We start from the raw sequence: 17,068 nt of genomic DNA, 5'->3' as shown, positions 1-17,068 counted from the left end.
GCCTGATTTTGCGATGTTTCATGGAACGGAGGCAGATTGAATGTCGAATTTGTATATCTTTTCGATGCTTTTTATTACCCCAAATAGGAGAGTCTTCGATGAAAGAGCGAGATCGGTGAAAAAGCGTGTACAGTAAAGAGATAGGGTGGTATAGGGGCAAGGGAAATCCTGCTCTCTATAACTCACCGCCATTCGTTGCCATATGATCGTATTAGTACAGTAGCTTGCGAAAGTATTCGAACATTTAGCACAGAATTCTTGCTGGTATACACTACGTGCATCGTACAGAACTTTTTGAAATTTCCTTATCACTGCAACGAGACAAGGCTGTTCGCGATTATGATAGTATAATTTGGAAGCAACCCGAAAATGTACGTAAAAATTACATGTACATTAGTATAATGTATAGTATATACATGAAAATTAGTATACAGCATGGATAGTAGTTTTAAACATACACCGAGTTCTAAAGATAGTTACATTAATATGGTGGATAATTAGCTATTGAAATATTTGATCTTCTCAAAGTATGTGTTTCAAACAGGTATCTTGTAATTTCTATATACATTTTCAAATTTGTTTGGAATTTTATCAATACAAATACCGTAATCATGACTCGTGATGCAATGCTTATGAGATTTCAAAATGTTGTGTAGAATATACGCGTAAAAAATGTATATGAGCGCGCGAATGCCTTCGTTAGCCATAACATACGCATCATATCTCAATTTTGGATAAGAACAACATTGTGATCGATTAGGCGTTTCCTTGATAACCCTTCATATCAGACCAGCAAGTATATACGTTTCCAGATTTGTTTCAAAATTATCTCGTGTAATACATATTCATGAAAATATTCTCTACTAGTGTTCGAATATTTTCGTACGACACTGTATATGTGACACTTCCGGCCAAAACGCGTACTTATTTTCATGATTGTATTAACTCTAGCAGAAATAATCAATCAGACCCGCATTCCTTTGCCTAGCCATGCCGTCATCTCTGCAAATACAGCCGCGTGAGGGAAATCGTACCGTTTAGTGTCAGACACGCCGTGCGCTCGATTCGGAACTTTGCTCCTCTGTAATTTTTCACGATGCTCGAAAAATTGTTTCGAACGGAAGTTGCACGGATTAACAGAAGCTCGGGAATTATATGGAAATATAACCGCAGTTTTAACTTTGGGAAGTTTGTAGCTGCAATTTCAGGGAAACGACACAAAGGGAACGAAGAGGGAATACGTGATTTATTTCGTTGACGCGCGTTTCCAATTTCACGGCGAACGATGTATTCGAGCTTATCGTTTCCAAGGATGATTCCAAAGTTAATTTAAAATTTTCTCTGCTTTCAATTTCGGTCTTACGTTTCTCATGCTGCACGCACAAATTATCCCCCGCTGTCTTATGCTAATGCGGCCGAGGAATAAACTCTCGAAACGGGATCCTTAGGAATATTAAATGGAAGATTAGAACGATAAATCAACCGAGTCATTGGGAAGTGAACGTTCTCCCGTCTCGAGAGCGCAAACCAGAATGAATCATACGATTTCGTTAATTGACAGTCACGCCAAACTGGTAACTGACTGGAGAGCTGAAATTATTACGACGCTACTCGTCGTCGGATTCGCGAGATGATCCTCGTTAATTCACCTGACGCGAGATGAGTTATTTGGACGAGAAGTCAGGATTTTTATCCGCGCTCCATCCCGCGCCGTCATATTTCATCGTTTCTCGACACCCGCAGGAAGTAGAAGGGTGGCGAACCAAGTAACCCAAGAACACTGGTTACGCAGTCGCACCGGCATGTTTATTAACAGCAATTATCCTCAATTACGCGTAGTTAATTGAAAGTGCCATTACGATCTGGTTGCTCCTAGCGAAATTGGTACATTGTATTAAAAACATTCTCTTAAATGTTCCTTTGAGAAAGCAACGAAAGAGTACAGGGTGAACCATAAATACATGTCTATATTTCAGGGGGTGAATTTACACGTTAAAATAAGTCAAAAGCGTTTTATGGACATACGAATGGAATTGATATATTTGGCCGACGAAGAATTTCCGTCGCGAATATCTCATACGGGTATATGAATCTCCATAGAGGATGAAAAAAAAGCGAAACGCGTCAATGTTGATTATTAACAGTTCGAAAAACGGCCGCCTGGATGGCATAAATCTACGGTGACTCAAATTTTGGTTCTCCCTCGGTGGCGTGTTTGCTCCATGCAACGAGCTGCGTGTATGTAGTACGCTTTATCGGGCGTCGAATGAGCCACAGGACCTTGTAAACTCGGGATCTCCGGCACTACGAGGCATCGGGACCGGCTAATCTCGCTGTTTGCCAGCCAGAAAATTTCACCATCCCAGAGATGAGCGGAAATTTTGCTATGAATTTGCAGGTTCTATGGATACATTTGCACTGTGAGAACTGTTTCAACATTTACGTTATATGAGTACGTATATATAATATACGAGTAGAATCTCGTTTATAAGCATCAGGACATTAGGCTTCATATGAGATATGTTAATTATGATTTAGCATTAAAAATGTATAAAAATACGCTGCACAAAAGGAAGTCACTGTTACGAACGATTTTATCGTATCGGACAAACAAACCGAACTAAAGGATTTTATAAAGTCGAAAAATTGATATGATATATTCGTACGATTTTATAATAAAAATTGGCTTTGAAACTGTCGCTAAAAAAATGAAGATTGTATTAAAGGAATACATTTGCAATACTTGCGAGAGAAACACGATGCATTAAGAATTATACGTATTAGTTGCCACAGACTCGTAATATAAACCTTGTTGAGAAAATTTTGTACGGATCAGAAGCGACATTCGGAGAAGTTTAATAAACAAGAGTTAAATAAGGAAAAATACGATAGAAAGATTAATAATACGACTGCCAGAGTTGATTAACTGAGTGTTTCACGAGAGAGGATCAACGAAAGGCAGCACACGGAAAATTTCGCGTATCGAACGTCGTCATATGTCATGAAATTATTAATATTTATTTCCTATAAAAAGTTGAGAGTATGTATCTTCCCTGCTTGGTACTAGAAATGGTAGAAACCTTGACGACAAAGAAGTGATTAATCTTCAAATTGTTAATTCCGAATTCTTCGCCATTTTATTACATTGTCATCGAGATAAAATAATGATCCAGAAACATAGTGGATATAAATGAGAAGAAATTTTAACGTACTACAGATAAGCATAAGATTTTTATAACATCGAATATATGAATTCTTTATGTATCTTAAGATTCCATAATCTTTATCTATGTTTTCGTAAGATTTCAAGCAAGATAAGGATTTTAAAAAATTTCAATAATTCCCAACTATTTCTCGGGTTGATCTTACATTTTGCAAGAGGTCTAATATTTAGAAACGGTGGTGAATATTTACAGCAAATTCCTTTGAGAAATTATTGTTGAATGGACGTTTGTGCATGAGATTCCCTTAACCCGATTGGCGCTACGCCCACGATATTAGACTGATCCAAGCTAATGGAACCACGAAAACGATTTTCCCTATCGCTTCGTTATCAACGCTATCGTCGCAAAAAATCTGGAACGTCACCCTCAAGAGCACTCGTCGGTATGAAGCGTAAAAGATAGCATTCCTCTGTTTGGAGCGGCGAGCTTCTCCTCTCTCACGTGATTCACAGGCTTCGCGTTTCCTATCGGTTCCCCAATTCTTGGATAAAAGCCCCTGTCTCCTTTGCATAATGCAGTACAGGACCGAGACCACCGATAAAGATAGAATTATGCAAAGAAATAAAGTTGTTTATCCAATATAATCTAGCCCGGAGATAATACATCGCGATCGAACAGAGAACATGTCATTTAGCGTTAAATCGTGTTTCGCTAATCAACACGGTGTGATCTATGTAGTTTAACTCCGTATGATTTTCTACCCTTTCAATGGCGTGGAATAGGGTGCGAATTCTCATTGAAATTCATCGGCAAGGGTTTCGACCAAAGCGAAACGAGCCATCGTTGGGGAAAAATGTCGTCGCGCCGCAAAGGGTTAACGGCACGCGAATAATTCAGAGACTCCCTTGAACGATTCGCGTGAACCTCTGATCGAGGATAATCACGCAACGACAACGATCCGCGACGCACGAAAACGTGCAATAAATGTTATCGCAAAGTATCGGAAACCGAAAGTGAGAGAGCGTAAAGGAGAGAACCGGCTGAGAAAAAAAGATATTCTTACCTGACGTTAGAATCCCATGCACGCGTTTACAGCTTCGCTCAGCGTACAGAGCCTTCCGTGTGGTAGCCAGCAGCCGTTACTTCTGCCACACGGATTTATCGTTCCTTAGGGTCCAATTAAGAGACTCACAATTAAACCCGAAAATAATTCAGTCCAGGCTAATCGGTCCTCCCATCCGTGGATACGTTCAATTTGGAACAGTTTACTTAGCACAGAGAAAACGCTAGCACTGCAGTCACCGTAAATGGATGATCCTTAATTAACACGTGAAACCGGCTGCATACATCCGCGTTCCGGTTTACTCTTCTCCCATGGTCGATCATTCACCAGAATAACGCGATAAACGAGAAACTGAATCAGCGTCTTGATTCGGCGATTAAATACACCATGTATAAACCCGTATAAGCCCCGTAAGGGATCGTTCCTCGGAGAGACAAGCGGAAAGAGCTTCACCACGAACAGAACGAAGCTTCTTTCTCTTCCGTGATATCGATCGTAGCCAATCGATGCCTCCACGTTCGAAACAGTTTCGTGCTTCTCCCTCGATATTTTCCTTGTTCAGCGTCTCGTGCGTTTTCCCTTCCTCTTCCCGACCGGTTCGTTGAACGATGCGTCGCGAACGTTTGTCCCCCCTTTAACAAACGTCGAATATTATGGAACGTGCGTGTTCGATCGGACGAACAACGAAACGACGAGCAGGGGATGGAAGGTGAAAAGGACGATTCTCTTTCATGGGAGGTGGGGGCGGGAATAAGAATGCGTTCTCGATATAAAGGCGCGCCAGGGACTTGTTTCGAACGGAAACGAACGAGGGACGGAAGGAAATGTCCGGATTATCCGTCGACAAGATTCAGCTGGAAAATTCAGAGCGCGCGCGTCTGTTTCGGGTCTCGATCGGTCGCGCGCGCGACTCGCACGAGCAACGCTCCTACGCGTCGTTCCACGCCGGCAATCTTCGAAAGATAATTGACGTAAAGCTCGGGGAGAGGCAATTTTAGCCGCGTACCGGGGATTCCTTCGGGTAAATAGGATCCCACGAAAGGATGGCGGCGACGTTTACCCTTTTCAAGCTTAAGAAAGCTGATTCTCCGGGCGGTCGTTCCACAAAGCCCAGGTCCCGGCTTGGGAATCGAGGAAACAGAGTTTCTCGTTAACGAAGTTTAGCTATTTTGACGGCAAGCGGCGATACCGGTCGGTTTCGAATTGATCTGTTTTTTCTTTCTTTTAGTTTCTTTCGAACGCATCGTAGGCGGGTTAATTGGATGGCTAGCAAGAGTTTCCTCCTTCTCCCCCTCTCCCCCCTCCCCCTCCCCCTCTCCTCCCCGAATTTCCGAACGATTCGTTTCATCAACTTATACCAGATCTATGTTCAATTCGATCCGGCGTTTACCTTTTCGATAGAAACTCCACCGGAAGAATCTTCGATCCATTTATTGGCTTCGCCTCTGAACAAATCCTCCGACCCTCTTCGCAAGCGGAACGCCTCGTATAACGAGAAAACAACGGAATTTCGCGGGCAAGTGGAAAACTTTTAATTAATCGAGGTTCGATCGCCGTTTACCGATAGATCGACCGGAATACAAGATACGTGTCCCTGTGTAAAACGAGCCTCGAGTTCTCGTTAAAATCGCCGGGGACAGCTATCAGACACCGTTGTACACTGACAGAAACTTTAATTCCTTCAAAGACCGAAGTATAAGTAGCTAACGAACCGCCAACCGCCGGTGACTCGTTAACGATTAATACTTAATGAACAGCCGTGGTCGTGTCCTCGAGTAACGTACCCTCGTCGACTCGAAACTCGCACGCGCGCGGGCTAATTTCCACCAATCTACCGGAAGAGTAAATTTACGTCTCGACAAACCGACTAACTACGATTCCAACAGATCGTCGTATGCAATTTGCGAGACGATGTTGATAACGGTCTATTTGTTTGCAATTAACGAAGTGGCACTAACATTCACAACGGGCTCGTAACGAAAAGGTCGATCCGTTGGATGGCTAATTAACTTCGAAGGTTGCTCACTTCGTATCGGAGAAGTTGCAAACCTGATAGCTTCCTTCCAGAAACACTTCTCCGGTAAGTCTTCCTACTTGCAACTTCCTCTGGAACAAAGGCATCTATCGCGCTTCAGCAGAAACGAGTGTCTTTCGAAAGTTTCTTCTCCTCTTCGAGGGGAACACTGAATCGGGACGTCGAACGAAACACGGAGACATGTGTATAGACATTAGCACTTCGAAGACGCGTTAATTACCGTGTAACTGTGGCACACGGTGGTTCCGGTGACTCAAAGTTGTCTTGCTCTGTACGATACGCACTTACGGTGGCCCTACGCTTCGCTGAATCTCGTCGACGAACGAAACGTCAGGATCGTCGTGCTCGTCGTCGTGATCCTTTCGTTGCCGTCGTCATTGTCGGGGGGCCCGTACGAGCGATAGAGGATCATGATACCAAGAGACAACTTCCGGAGATACGGATGAACGCGCGATACAGGAACTCCTTCGAAAACTACTCTTCACAGGTATACTTTCACGGTTGATTGTAGTAAGAAACAAAAATGTAAAAGAATCAATGGAGAAACATAGAGACAGAGAGGGAGAGGGAAAGAAAGAGAGAGCTGGCCACTCGCGATTCTCGTCCTCGAGGGCGCCGGGACGTGTTTCGCGGTTTGAGAGGAGCGGACTGGTGCCGCCGCGTGGCCCCAAACCTCTGTTCCCGTAGCGCGTGCGCTCCGCATTCAACGGCACCCTCGCCGCGACGCCCTTCCGATGCTCACGCACTTCTACCTACGTCCAGCCACTGTGCACAATCGTTGTGCACCGTTCGCAACTGCACGCATCCGCTTCGCACACGCTCTTATCATTCGATTTATCTAGCAACGACGTTTAAAATTCCGGATTCGGCGAGTTCAGGATGGTCAATGGATTTTTCTCGATTTCAAGGGAGAATTGTTTCGATAGACGGAGGATAATAGCAGTGGTTGCATAAAGCATGAAGCTTCGAAGCAAATTGAAGCTGTCGCGACAGTCTGTGGCGGGAATCAAGAGCTAAAGCTTAAAGTATGTCTGGCAGAGATAGCGGGTATTTCGCCGAGAATGCTGGTCTTGCGGTCTTCCCCCAGCTCCACAGCGACCCAACGTGACGCGTGTTTCCCCGACTAGCAAATTAGAAAATCAAATGCGATGATTCCGGATTCCCGACTACGAGGCGAAAGTGGGCGATGCATCGGAATATAGAAGAAGGTTGAAAGATCTGGCGAAAATGCGGCACGTATGACGTCTTGTTTGCAGGAGATACGTCTTGCGAGTTGCTGTACGATCGCCAGTCGTTACTTTGGCCCAGTTTCCACATATTTTGGAGTCGATAAGAGGGTCTTGTGCTTTGATGAATGGACGGCGGATGAATTGGGGCATAGCTTTGAGTGAATCTCGCCGAATGAGGAAGGTGACATCGCTTGATGATTAATTCTAGCTTCGTTAAAAATGAACACACGTCGACTTGCAGCCGAACAAAAACGTTCAGTTTACTTTAACTTCGCTTTATGTAGAGGGCAAGAAAGGAAGGCTGTAAGAAAGGTGAATCATTTGCTTGGTTAACCTACGTTCGCGTTTATTACATTTAATTTCAGCTTTGTTAGGGAAAAACACGCGAAAGATTGTGGCGGAACGAAATTTTTCGTTTTTGGTTTTTCGTTTTTCTTTTCCGTTTCATGTATAAACCGAGAAATGAAAGCTGTACGAAAGGTGAATCATTTGTTCAGTTAAACCACGTTTGAGTTTATTACATTTAATTCTAGCTTCGTTAAGGAAAAACACGTGACAAATTCTTTTCACTCGTTTTATTTTATATAGAGGCCAAGGGAAACATAGGACTAAAATATGTGTATCGCTTATTTAATTAGCCCACATATAGTTCGCTATAATTGTTACACTATATCTACGCCTAGTTTTATCAAGGATGTACACACGTCGATGGACGCACAAAAATGTTAGTTTCTCTTTGGTTTTATGTATCTAGACGAAAGGCCAAGAAAAGTATAGGCAAGACGGATCATTTGCTCAGTTAACCCATTTTCATGTTCGCTATACAATTATGAAGCGCCTACTGCTTTACGACAACTATTACGATCATTTTACGTCATCGTTATCCTTTACGCGGCTATTTGCCTCGTTAGAAGATCGCAGAAGAAATTTATGGAGCGCGTCGAGGGATATCGAAACCGAAACGTTTCCTTGTTAGCGTTTCATCAGATCCTTTGTCGCGACCGTTTCGCAGATCGTGCATAACAATATGGCCAACGCTAATATATTTTTAACTCTCTGCAGTCAGAATGCCAGCTAACGTGATTTATTTGATCCAAGAAACGTTGGTACAAATAAGCCGCTTATTCGCCAAATCGGTTAACTCCGTGAAAGAAAATGTGAAGAAAGTCGGAAAAATTATACAAGATAAGCATCGATCAAAGTGCCTTGGCGTTAAAATATAAAAGATATCCGAAAGTGGAGTTAGGATCAGTTTGATCTGTGAACAGTTCAGATATAGTTGATCGTGAAAGTATATGAATACGTATAGAAAGTTTTCATGCAAATGGTGGAATGCCAAATATGCTGGCACGATTTTTTCGGTTACGAAGATATCCAGTTTATTAAGCACGAACGTTGTATTCAAAAATATCTCCTTTCATCTCCAAGATATTGTCGTGTGATCGATTCATGTAACTTTTTTTGCGTTATATTGAGGAAGAAATCAAGCATGAAATAGGAAGACGAGGCCAAGGATTCTGATAATCAGCGACCTTTTTGATTCACTCCGCATTTAGAAACTCATAAAACAATTCGTTCTACGAAGAGATTTATCAATATCAACATCTACAGCGAAATTCAGAGAGTGAATTTCTTTTTGTAATTACTCTTTCAAGTAATCATACGGGCATAGATTGTTTCCGAAGATATCGGACTTTAAAATATTATATTTTAGAATTATGAAATGTAAACCTAACGCGATAACGTTTCTTGACCATAGAAAACAAATGATCGTAAATCTTTTCCTCGTGAATTCATTTTTGAATTAGCAAGTTGATGGAAAGTAATGTTACAATACCCCTAAATGGAAGCAGTTGCAACATTGAACAAACGGCAAACGCTGGAACAAGAGGTCATAGAATAATTCAGCCCGCAGCGAAGTTAACAGCTACTACAAATATAATTATTCATTCCTTCTAATACATCCTTTGTTCTTTAACTTCCACGAAACAATTGCTTTTTACCTTGCAATAATCGTTTAACTTTATACTCGCGAAACAATGGAGAACGGAATCAATTTATTTCATTTTATCCCTAGGGAAATTTTATTTCGCCCCTCAAAGTATACATGCGAAGTAGGGAGCCAAAGAGGAAGTTTCGCGTTTCATCAAAGAAATAATAATCGTTGTTGGGAATTTTTTGTTGGAATTTAACCACGTCACTTGTCATTTTGGAGGTTTTGTCTCGTCGAGGAACGAGGTCGTACTCATTTAATCAAGATTCTCAGTCGAGGCTAATTCCTTATCGCTCCGATTGCCTCGGTGTCGACTCGTTTACGTCCGGTTGGCCTGTGCATTCGGAATCTTGGCAGTCGCCTCCGAAACACATAGGTAGCTTCTCCTTACGCGTAGGACACGGCACTCTGTCTGGCATCATGGCGCCTGATAAGAAAAATTGTTTAGACTATCGTAGGAGTGTTGAATTTCAGAATGGCTTTTACTCGATATATTATAGTAATAGTATAGCGTATAGGGAATATCTGTCATATATGGGAATAGATTGTTTGTTTATATATTGTTGCGCCACATATCTGGCTATTTACGTGTATATCGAATCTATTAACTTTGATTATTTTAATTGGACCTATCTATCGGGTCTTTTACCATTGACTATTTTAACTGCGGCTATTTTACTTGTTTATTTATTTTGACGGTACATTTTCTATTACGGCGTTGAGCATATAAATTCTTTACAGTCCAACGTTCCAGACGAGGATCGATCATTTTCTAGCGGTGTGTCAGGTTTTATTCCATTCTTCTGTAAGTGCCCTTATGAACAGGTGTCACTCGTTATTCGTACGAATTCCCACTTTCACTCTACATATATGCAGCTGCTACGTATAATTCAAAGAATTCTTTTCTCACTGATCGATCGTCATCGTCACTGATACGATTTGGTTAATACGATGAAAAGGAGATTAATCGACTGGCGATTCGACGAGGTTGCAGTTAACTCAGCCGGCTCGATACTCTGCGTAAATCGATTCCGGTTCCTTCAAGCTTTTGTCGAATTGGCTCGGACCTCGTGATGATTCGCGTAACTCCATTATCCTGGTGGCTAACTCGCGAACAGCTTGTTCAAAAGCTCGTTTGAATTAACATCTTGGCATCGGCGTCGACGAGCCTATCGGAGTTGCATAGCGCGCGAATTAATTCCTCCCTTTCCGGTGCTCCGATGTTATCGCTACGCCGTTCCGTGGGCAAACTTAAACAGCCTCGAGCTTTCTCCGTGGGAATACAAAAGAAGCTGAGAAAACTTTCGACTCCGGCTGAAAGATTCCACAGTTGATTTTAATTGTAAAAAGGGATGAGGACGAAAATGTATGTTTGAAGTGGCAGACCGGCGACCCAGAAACTTCGTTTCTTCTCCAAGAAACCGAGTCAGAGTTCCTTGTACGTTCTCTGAGAATTGCAGACAATTTTTAATACTAAGTCTTTGATCCTTATAAAACCAGGTCCTTCGCAAAAAGACGACGTGAACGTAAGGGAAAAGCTAATTTCCCCTTGGGTCTACCTGCGAACTATCCCTCTAGAAGGTCGTCTCCGAAAACGACGAAATGCTCAATTAGGAACACGATTTTGGCCGACGATTCCTCCGAATTTCGGCCAGAGAGACCGGGCATTAACGGTGAATTTGTTGCAAATGTTACGACACTTACCGGGCATTCCGACGGGATAACTCGCTATCGCCGGCTGGCCATAATCGTAGCCATAAGTGGGCACAGGTTTTTCAACCGGTCGATACCGAGTTTCCGATTCAGGGGCGCAGCAGTTTCCAACGCGATTGCAGCACACTCCATCGCAGCAGGTCCGCCTCCATGAACAGCAACTTCTGCTGGTGACATCGGACGGCCTATCGTAAATAGCGAATGTTTCTATTATCTAGGAACCAGTTTTTCCACGTGGAAATGTCACCCAGTATGGAAACATTCTACGTAAAATTCGTTTTGCGAGGGAACTTAGAAAGAATTGGGGCGCTTATGACGAAAACGACCCTTGTCAAAGTTGTGGATTTTTTTATGTAAATTATAATGCGTTATAGTAGAAAGAAACGAGAAGAACAACATGCGGAATCCGTGTTATGAAAAATGATCCATGACCTGAGTTATCGTGAGAATGAAAATTCTCGTGCGTTTCTTTCTGTGTTCGAACAGGTAAAAGGGTAGGATCTAAATAGCGGTTTGTTTCATAGTTTGAACGTTGTAAATACGTCGTTTTGGATATTTTATATATTTTTCCGTATTATGTTCATCCTATACATGTTTGAGTATTTCAATTTTTCACGAACGTATAAGCATCCACATTCTGCGATAGAAATTAGATCAAGGATCACTTTTGTTAGGAACCCTCCAATTGTAAGGAGAAGTAATCTCACGATCGAGGTGCCATGCTATTTCGTGGTGGCATTGCGCTATTTCTTGGTGGTGTCACGCTGCTGATAGTTGGTCTGTCCCTTTCATAATATCTCGTGGTGTCCGCCCCTTCAAGCAGCGGTTTGAAAGTTCTGAAAGTTTAAAAACGATTTACGATTTTCCAACGGTATGACACATCGTAAAAATCGTCAATTTGGAAACATTTATTAAAAATTAATTCTAAGTTTAAAAGTCCGAGGGCACGAGTAATAATGAAATAAATCAAACAAAATGATCGCGGCGCGCTCCTCTACCAAATCGCCCATATAGTTTATAAAAGAAAAAAAGTATACCTGCAGTGGTCACACATTATACTCGAAGAATTTGGAGGTTCCGTAAAATCTCAATGACGCGTGCTGCCGGATAATTTCGATAGTAGTTGACTGCGTATGTTTGTACAAATTCATATTTTTATTAACTATAACTATAGAATTTAGACATATATATATCACTTCACTTTAGATACTTTATACATTTTTACATATTGCTTCTATTATGTTTAATTTTCTATCTTCCAATTTTCCACACATGCATAAAAATCCCCAGTCTACTCATGCGTACAAGGTTAAGTTTCCATAGTAACAAAGATGCACATAATCGTAAATACATATATCAAAGCATCGTTTATTGTTGAAGAAGTGATATTACATTGGTCGGTATAGAGACTCGGAATTTTTTTTATTTATCTACAGGGGGATATCATTTACGATCTGCGCAACATTTCGAGGGAGCTTCCGGTTCCTTCTGCTTCGCTTTATCCTTGCAACAGCCGGACATGCAACACCCACCGGCTGCCTCTCTCGCTCTGAAAAACGACACGAATTTGCATCTTATTTCCCTAGGAATGGTAGAATTCGTAAAGTCAAAAGATGTCCTAATTCCAATAAATTCGCAGTAAACCTCCCCCGCTGTTTTTTTTTTTTTTTTTATTTTTTATGCTACGGTTTCGCTTACCCGACATTTTCGAATTGCGAAAGTATATTTATAGTTTGTTACGTGAAGTACTTTCTGTCGATTCGTGTATCCGGGTGGAAAAAATTTACGATGGTGCGTCGCGTAAATTCAATGATTCCCTTTGGAACTATTACCGTGTACCTATATGGCCGCCGAGCCCGTCGCTTAACGCTTATAATGTTTACCGGTTGGCTCTTCCCCTCTGAAGCCAGCTCTTTCTTAAAGGCTTCCTTAGGAAGAAAACTCGGTTAGTTTTCTTGGCCACAGCATAATTTCTCCTTCGGTGGTGGCGATATACCTCCGGTACAACACCCTCCTTCCTCCTGCGGTCCCGCGCAACATTTAGCTCCGCAACATCCGCCGATTGTCTTTTTCTCTCTGCACATTCAGTCGGGTAATTCGATTAAACGCACGACTTAAGTGTCCGATTAAACCACCGCTCTGCTGCCCCAAACTTCATTCTGTTTTTTAACCTATTTCATTCTTAAGATTCTAGATCTTATCTTTTTTTTTTTTTTTTTGTTTTGTTCCTTCATCTTTAATTTTCTCATGCTGGCGGCCATACAGGAAGTATTCATATAATATCGGAAGTACGATAAAATGTTGAAAATACTAATGGCTGCAATAACGATTAATAAATGAGACTTTCGATAGCCGAACTAATCAATTTCGTTTTACACGAAGACCTTAATTTTAGTAATCAGGTACATAATTAATATTCAACGTTCTAGCGATTTAATCGAAGGACTTGTTTCCAATAATGTAAGCGATACAAATAATTGGAAATTTCAAGCCATATTTTGCAAGATAATGTTTGTAATTGTCATCTTTCTGTGCGTTTCAACTTATGAAGTTAATCAGCGTGGCTCCTGAGCGTATAAAATACTAACAGGCTGCGGATGTTTATGCAAATTCTTGTGGAGAATATGGAAATAGTAATGGAATAATAATAATTTTAAAAAATGAGACTTGAATAGAGGTTTCTTTCGCTTGATATTTCATACCACAAAAGTGTACATTTCAAAAATGTTACGATTCAACATAATTCAACCCTGTGCTAGAAAAACATCAAAACCGCAGTATCAGAGGGAAATTTCAAAAACTACGAAAATAATGTTCGATCATTGGTTGCAACGATGTATTCTTTTCGTGAACATTGTATGGAAAAAAGTAATTTTTTATAAGCTTCCAAATAAATTTTCGTTTTTGTTGAAAAGCTCGTTTGAGTTGTGTCACGTTTGAAATATAGTACACGCGAGATATATATTCGTATTATTTATATTCCGTACATTTCTACATCTCCAAATTTCCCATAAACACTCGCATTCTAGCAATAGCTACATTTTAAAAACTATTAAGGATGTTAATAGAAAATATAGACATCGTACTTCTTCGAGCAACATCCACCGAAATCCTTTTCCTTGGCCTCGCCGTTCTTCTTCTCGCCGCTGTGAACGTAACACACGAAAGTTTATTGCAAGACGGAACTTTTGAACGATCAAGGAATCTTACAGAGGTATATATATATATACTAACTGATCGCATTTGCACGTCACTTGTCCTGCGTATCCCTTTTGGCTCGTAACTTTTCTGTAGGACGAAAAGAGGCTGCTTAACTTTTTAGTTTTTACGCATTAAGTGGCTCTAAACAAATTCTGTCATTCTTAGAAATTCAGAATGCAAGATAAGAGCCGGCATTGCTCGTTAAATCACCCTAATAGGTTTACAATCATTTTTCGATTAATTTCGAGACTTACGCGCAATGATCGCACATGATGGATTCGTTTGGTTTTCAAGACAAACTAAAGAAGATGAAGAATTTGTGGAATAAGCCGTGAATTTTGAAGGTTTTGCGGGAAAAAGTCCAGCCGGAGATCGTAATACGAACAAACGCACTGCCGATCGAGCCTCTTCATCTTTTTCTGTTGGCAATCTGCTCGCCAATTGGCAGCCGCTCGATTTCGTCTCGGGTCACGTGCTCCACTCGAACGAACCTCCGCAATCAATTCAATTAAAATTGTCACACAGCGAAAAATTTGTATTGCTAAGCAAATACATCGTATGCGTTTCACGGAAATCAGTTACCTCGAAATAAGAGGCAATCACATTTACCATATGTCATATTTTGCCTTCGAATACGGGGGAAAAATGCATTTTGTCGAATCGATATAAAAATCGATGATCTTTCTCGATGTCTCAAAATATGTAAATGATGAAAGAGAATCATTGAATGGCGGTACGTGGAGTTGTCGTTGAACCATGCAACGACGTACTTGAATCAATTTTCGGTATTATTGGGACGGTTCTGTGTATGCACGAACCGGTTGGTGAAGTATAGTTCTCGAGGATCTTGCGGTGCATACGTATATTCCGTGTCCTGTACAGGATGTCCCGATATTTAACAGTCAGACTTTGTCAGTAAGGTAAATTACGGTTATTTGAGTCGAGCTAACAAGCAAAGCTCAGGATTAAAATTTGGCTGAGAATTTAGATGGAGGATTTTAGATGGAGGATTTTGGATGTAGGTGTTTTATACACTTTCGAGAATCGTTCGTTGACTATTACTTTCTCCTAACACGTTAAAAAACATTCTATTTTTATTAATAAATCTTTTCCCATCGGCTTCCCATAAGGGATCGGATATTGGAGGATGGTTTCACTCTTTAAACTTGAGGTGTCGCTAGTAAGAAGAAGCGCGCTTTTGGCTGTTCTTTAAGCCTACAAAATTTCATCGAAACCGGAGCAAAATTGCGGTTCTTGCTTGTAAATAAGTAATTTACCTCGTGATTCGCCAAATTCGGTTATGAACAATCGTTAAGCTCATTATTACCGACGTGATGAACGACGTGTTATCGTTGTAATTATTTTATTACAGCCATAATTATTTACGAGGATATAATTCCTATCGATCGAAACAAAAGAAACTTGCTCAATGTTAATATCATCAGTCGTAATTATCATACTTGAGCCTGTATATACATAGCGTGTGTATATTGTTTTATTCTTGGAAGGTAAAGAACAGACGTACAAAGTTTGGCTGTTAAGACCTAGGACACCTTATGTAGCCCGATATGAACATTTTCGAACAGCTGACTGCCGCGACTTTCATCCCTGAGAACCAGGTCACAAGGTTGAACCATTCGGTGTGAACCACTTGAGCGAATCTATTATTAAATTGCTTTTCACGGACCGATGAAATCTTTCGTAGCAAGAAAAGATACGTGTATACCACGTGAACATCTTCTGGGAAACGTGACTTTCAGAAATCGATGGAAATTCGTAATTTACGAATGGTCGTTCGAACGCAATAAAATATTTTAATTACACGCAAATTGAAGATGTACGTACGTATACACGTGTGTATATAAATCTTTGCACGTGTGTACATGATATTATTTTCCAGTTGGAATATGGTCGGATGAGAGGTAGAATGTTACGATATCGGGAAAGTGCAACGAAACGTTTATACCAGATGGAATGAAACACGCGGAATAGCCGGCATGAGTGGAACCAAGTGGAAATACGAGCGTCGACAAAAAGAGGCAATTACATTTTCGATGGTTTGCAGAGGTTGAATGAACGAGAGGGCATGAGTTTATGGGCATCGTTCGACGAACTTGAGAATTTCGCCGTTAAGTTTATGGCCCTATTTTCAGGAGCCGGTATCAGGTAAAATTCGCAATTTATGAACAATTTATCAACATTCACCCTGTCGTAATCGCGGTTGATTTGGCAGATTAAGTATTTTTAGACACATTGTACAGTTCGTCGACGTCGAGAGTAGCGAATGATGCTGTTAGTATATTATAATAAATCCTTATGTATTCATCGCTTGAGATTGAAAACGGGAAAAAAATGGGAGAGAAGAGGAACGGCAAGAAGGTGTGGGAAGGGTGGGAAAGAAAAAAAGAGGGAAAGAAAAGGAAGAAAGATGGAAGGGTGAAGAGCAAAAGAAGGAAACAAGAGGAAAAAGTATAGGAGAGAGCTAGAGGAAAAAAGGAAAGAATGGAAATGAGGTGTAACAAGGAATGGAAAAGGGAAGAAACTAATGGTAGGAGGGTCGAAAATAGAAATGAAAGGGAGAAAAACAAAATGGGGCAAGGGAAGAAAGGGAAGAGGTGGAAGAAAAAGGAAGGGTGGCGGCGACTAAGAGAAAGGAAGAATAGCAGAGAC

At 41.0% G+C, this 17,068-nt stretch overlaps 3 protein-coding genes across 6 annotated transcripts in view; all 3 read right to left on the bottom strand.

The window, feature by feature from the left end:
* The window catches only part of Dop1R2 (dopamine receptor 2), an 82,697-nt gene extending 75,787 nt beyond the window's left edge, over positions 1-6,910 (bottom strand). For both annotated transcript variants that reach the window (XR_013060154.1, XM_076624767.1), the window contains exons 1-2: positions 6,680-6,910; positions 4,228-4,859 (exon numbers count right to left, since the gene is read on the bottom strand). The gene's annotated coding sequence lies outside the window, so the exon portion shown is untranslated. The remainder of the gene's footprint in view (positions 1-4,227; positions 4,860-6,679) is intronic.
* Positions 6,911-9,665: 2,755 nt separating this feature from the next.
* LOC117166457 (uncharacterized) lies at positions 9,666-12,310 on the bottom strand. The gene is made up of 4 exons (XM_033350426.2): positions 12,235-12,310; positions 11,905-12,033; positions 11,189-11,382; positions 9,666-9,911 (listed from the first exon to the last, which is right to left on the bottom strand). Exons 1-4 carry the CDS (start codon positions 12,249-12,251, stop codon positions 9,772-9,774), a joined length of 480 nt encoding a protein of 159 aa, XP_033206317.2. The 5' UTR covers positions 12,252-12,310; the 3' UTR covers positions 9,666-9,771.
* A 244-nt stretch (positions 12,311-12,554) lies between these two features.
* LOC117166404 (uncharacterized) lies at positions 12,555-14,790 on the bottom strand. Of its 3 annotated transcripts, none has more exons than XM_076625015.1 (5): positions 14,653-14,790; positions 14,432-14,485; positions 14,284-14,343; positions 13,081-13,273; positions 12,656-12,746 (listed from the first exon to the last, which is right to left on the bottom strand). In XM_076625015.1, the coding sequence occupies exons 1-4, from the start codon at positions 14,667-14,669 to the stop codon at positions 13,144-13,146; spliced, it is 261 nt and encodes an 86-aa protein (XP_076481130.1). In that variant the 5' UTR covers positions 14,670-14,790; the 3' UTR covers positions 12,656-12,746; positions 13,081-13,143. The 3 variants fall into 3 exon arrangements, with proteins under 3 accessions (XP_033206228.2, XP_076481130.1, XP_076481131.1); XM_076625016.1 differs by having other exon boundaries at positions 12,687-12,746; positions 13,030-13,273; XM_033350337.2 differs by lacking the exon at positions 13,081-13,273 and having other exon boundaries at positions 12,555-12,746.
* Between the last annotated feature and the right edge of the window lie 2,278 nt (positions 14,791-17,068).

This window comes from Bombus vancouverensis, chromosome 15, assembly GCF_051014615.1.
Source record: "Bombus vancouverensis nearcticus chromosome 15, iyBomVanc1_principal, whole genome shotgun sequence".
Classification (NCBI taxonomy): Eukaryota; Metazoa; Arthropoda; class Insecta; order Hymenoptera; family Apidae; genus Bombus; species Bombus vancouverensis.
This window is presented reverse-complemented; position numbering and strand designations above follow the sequence as displayed.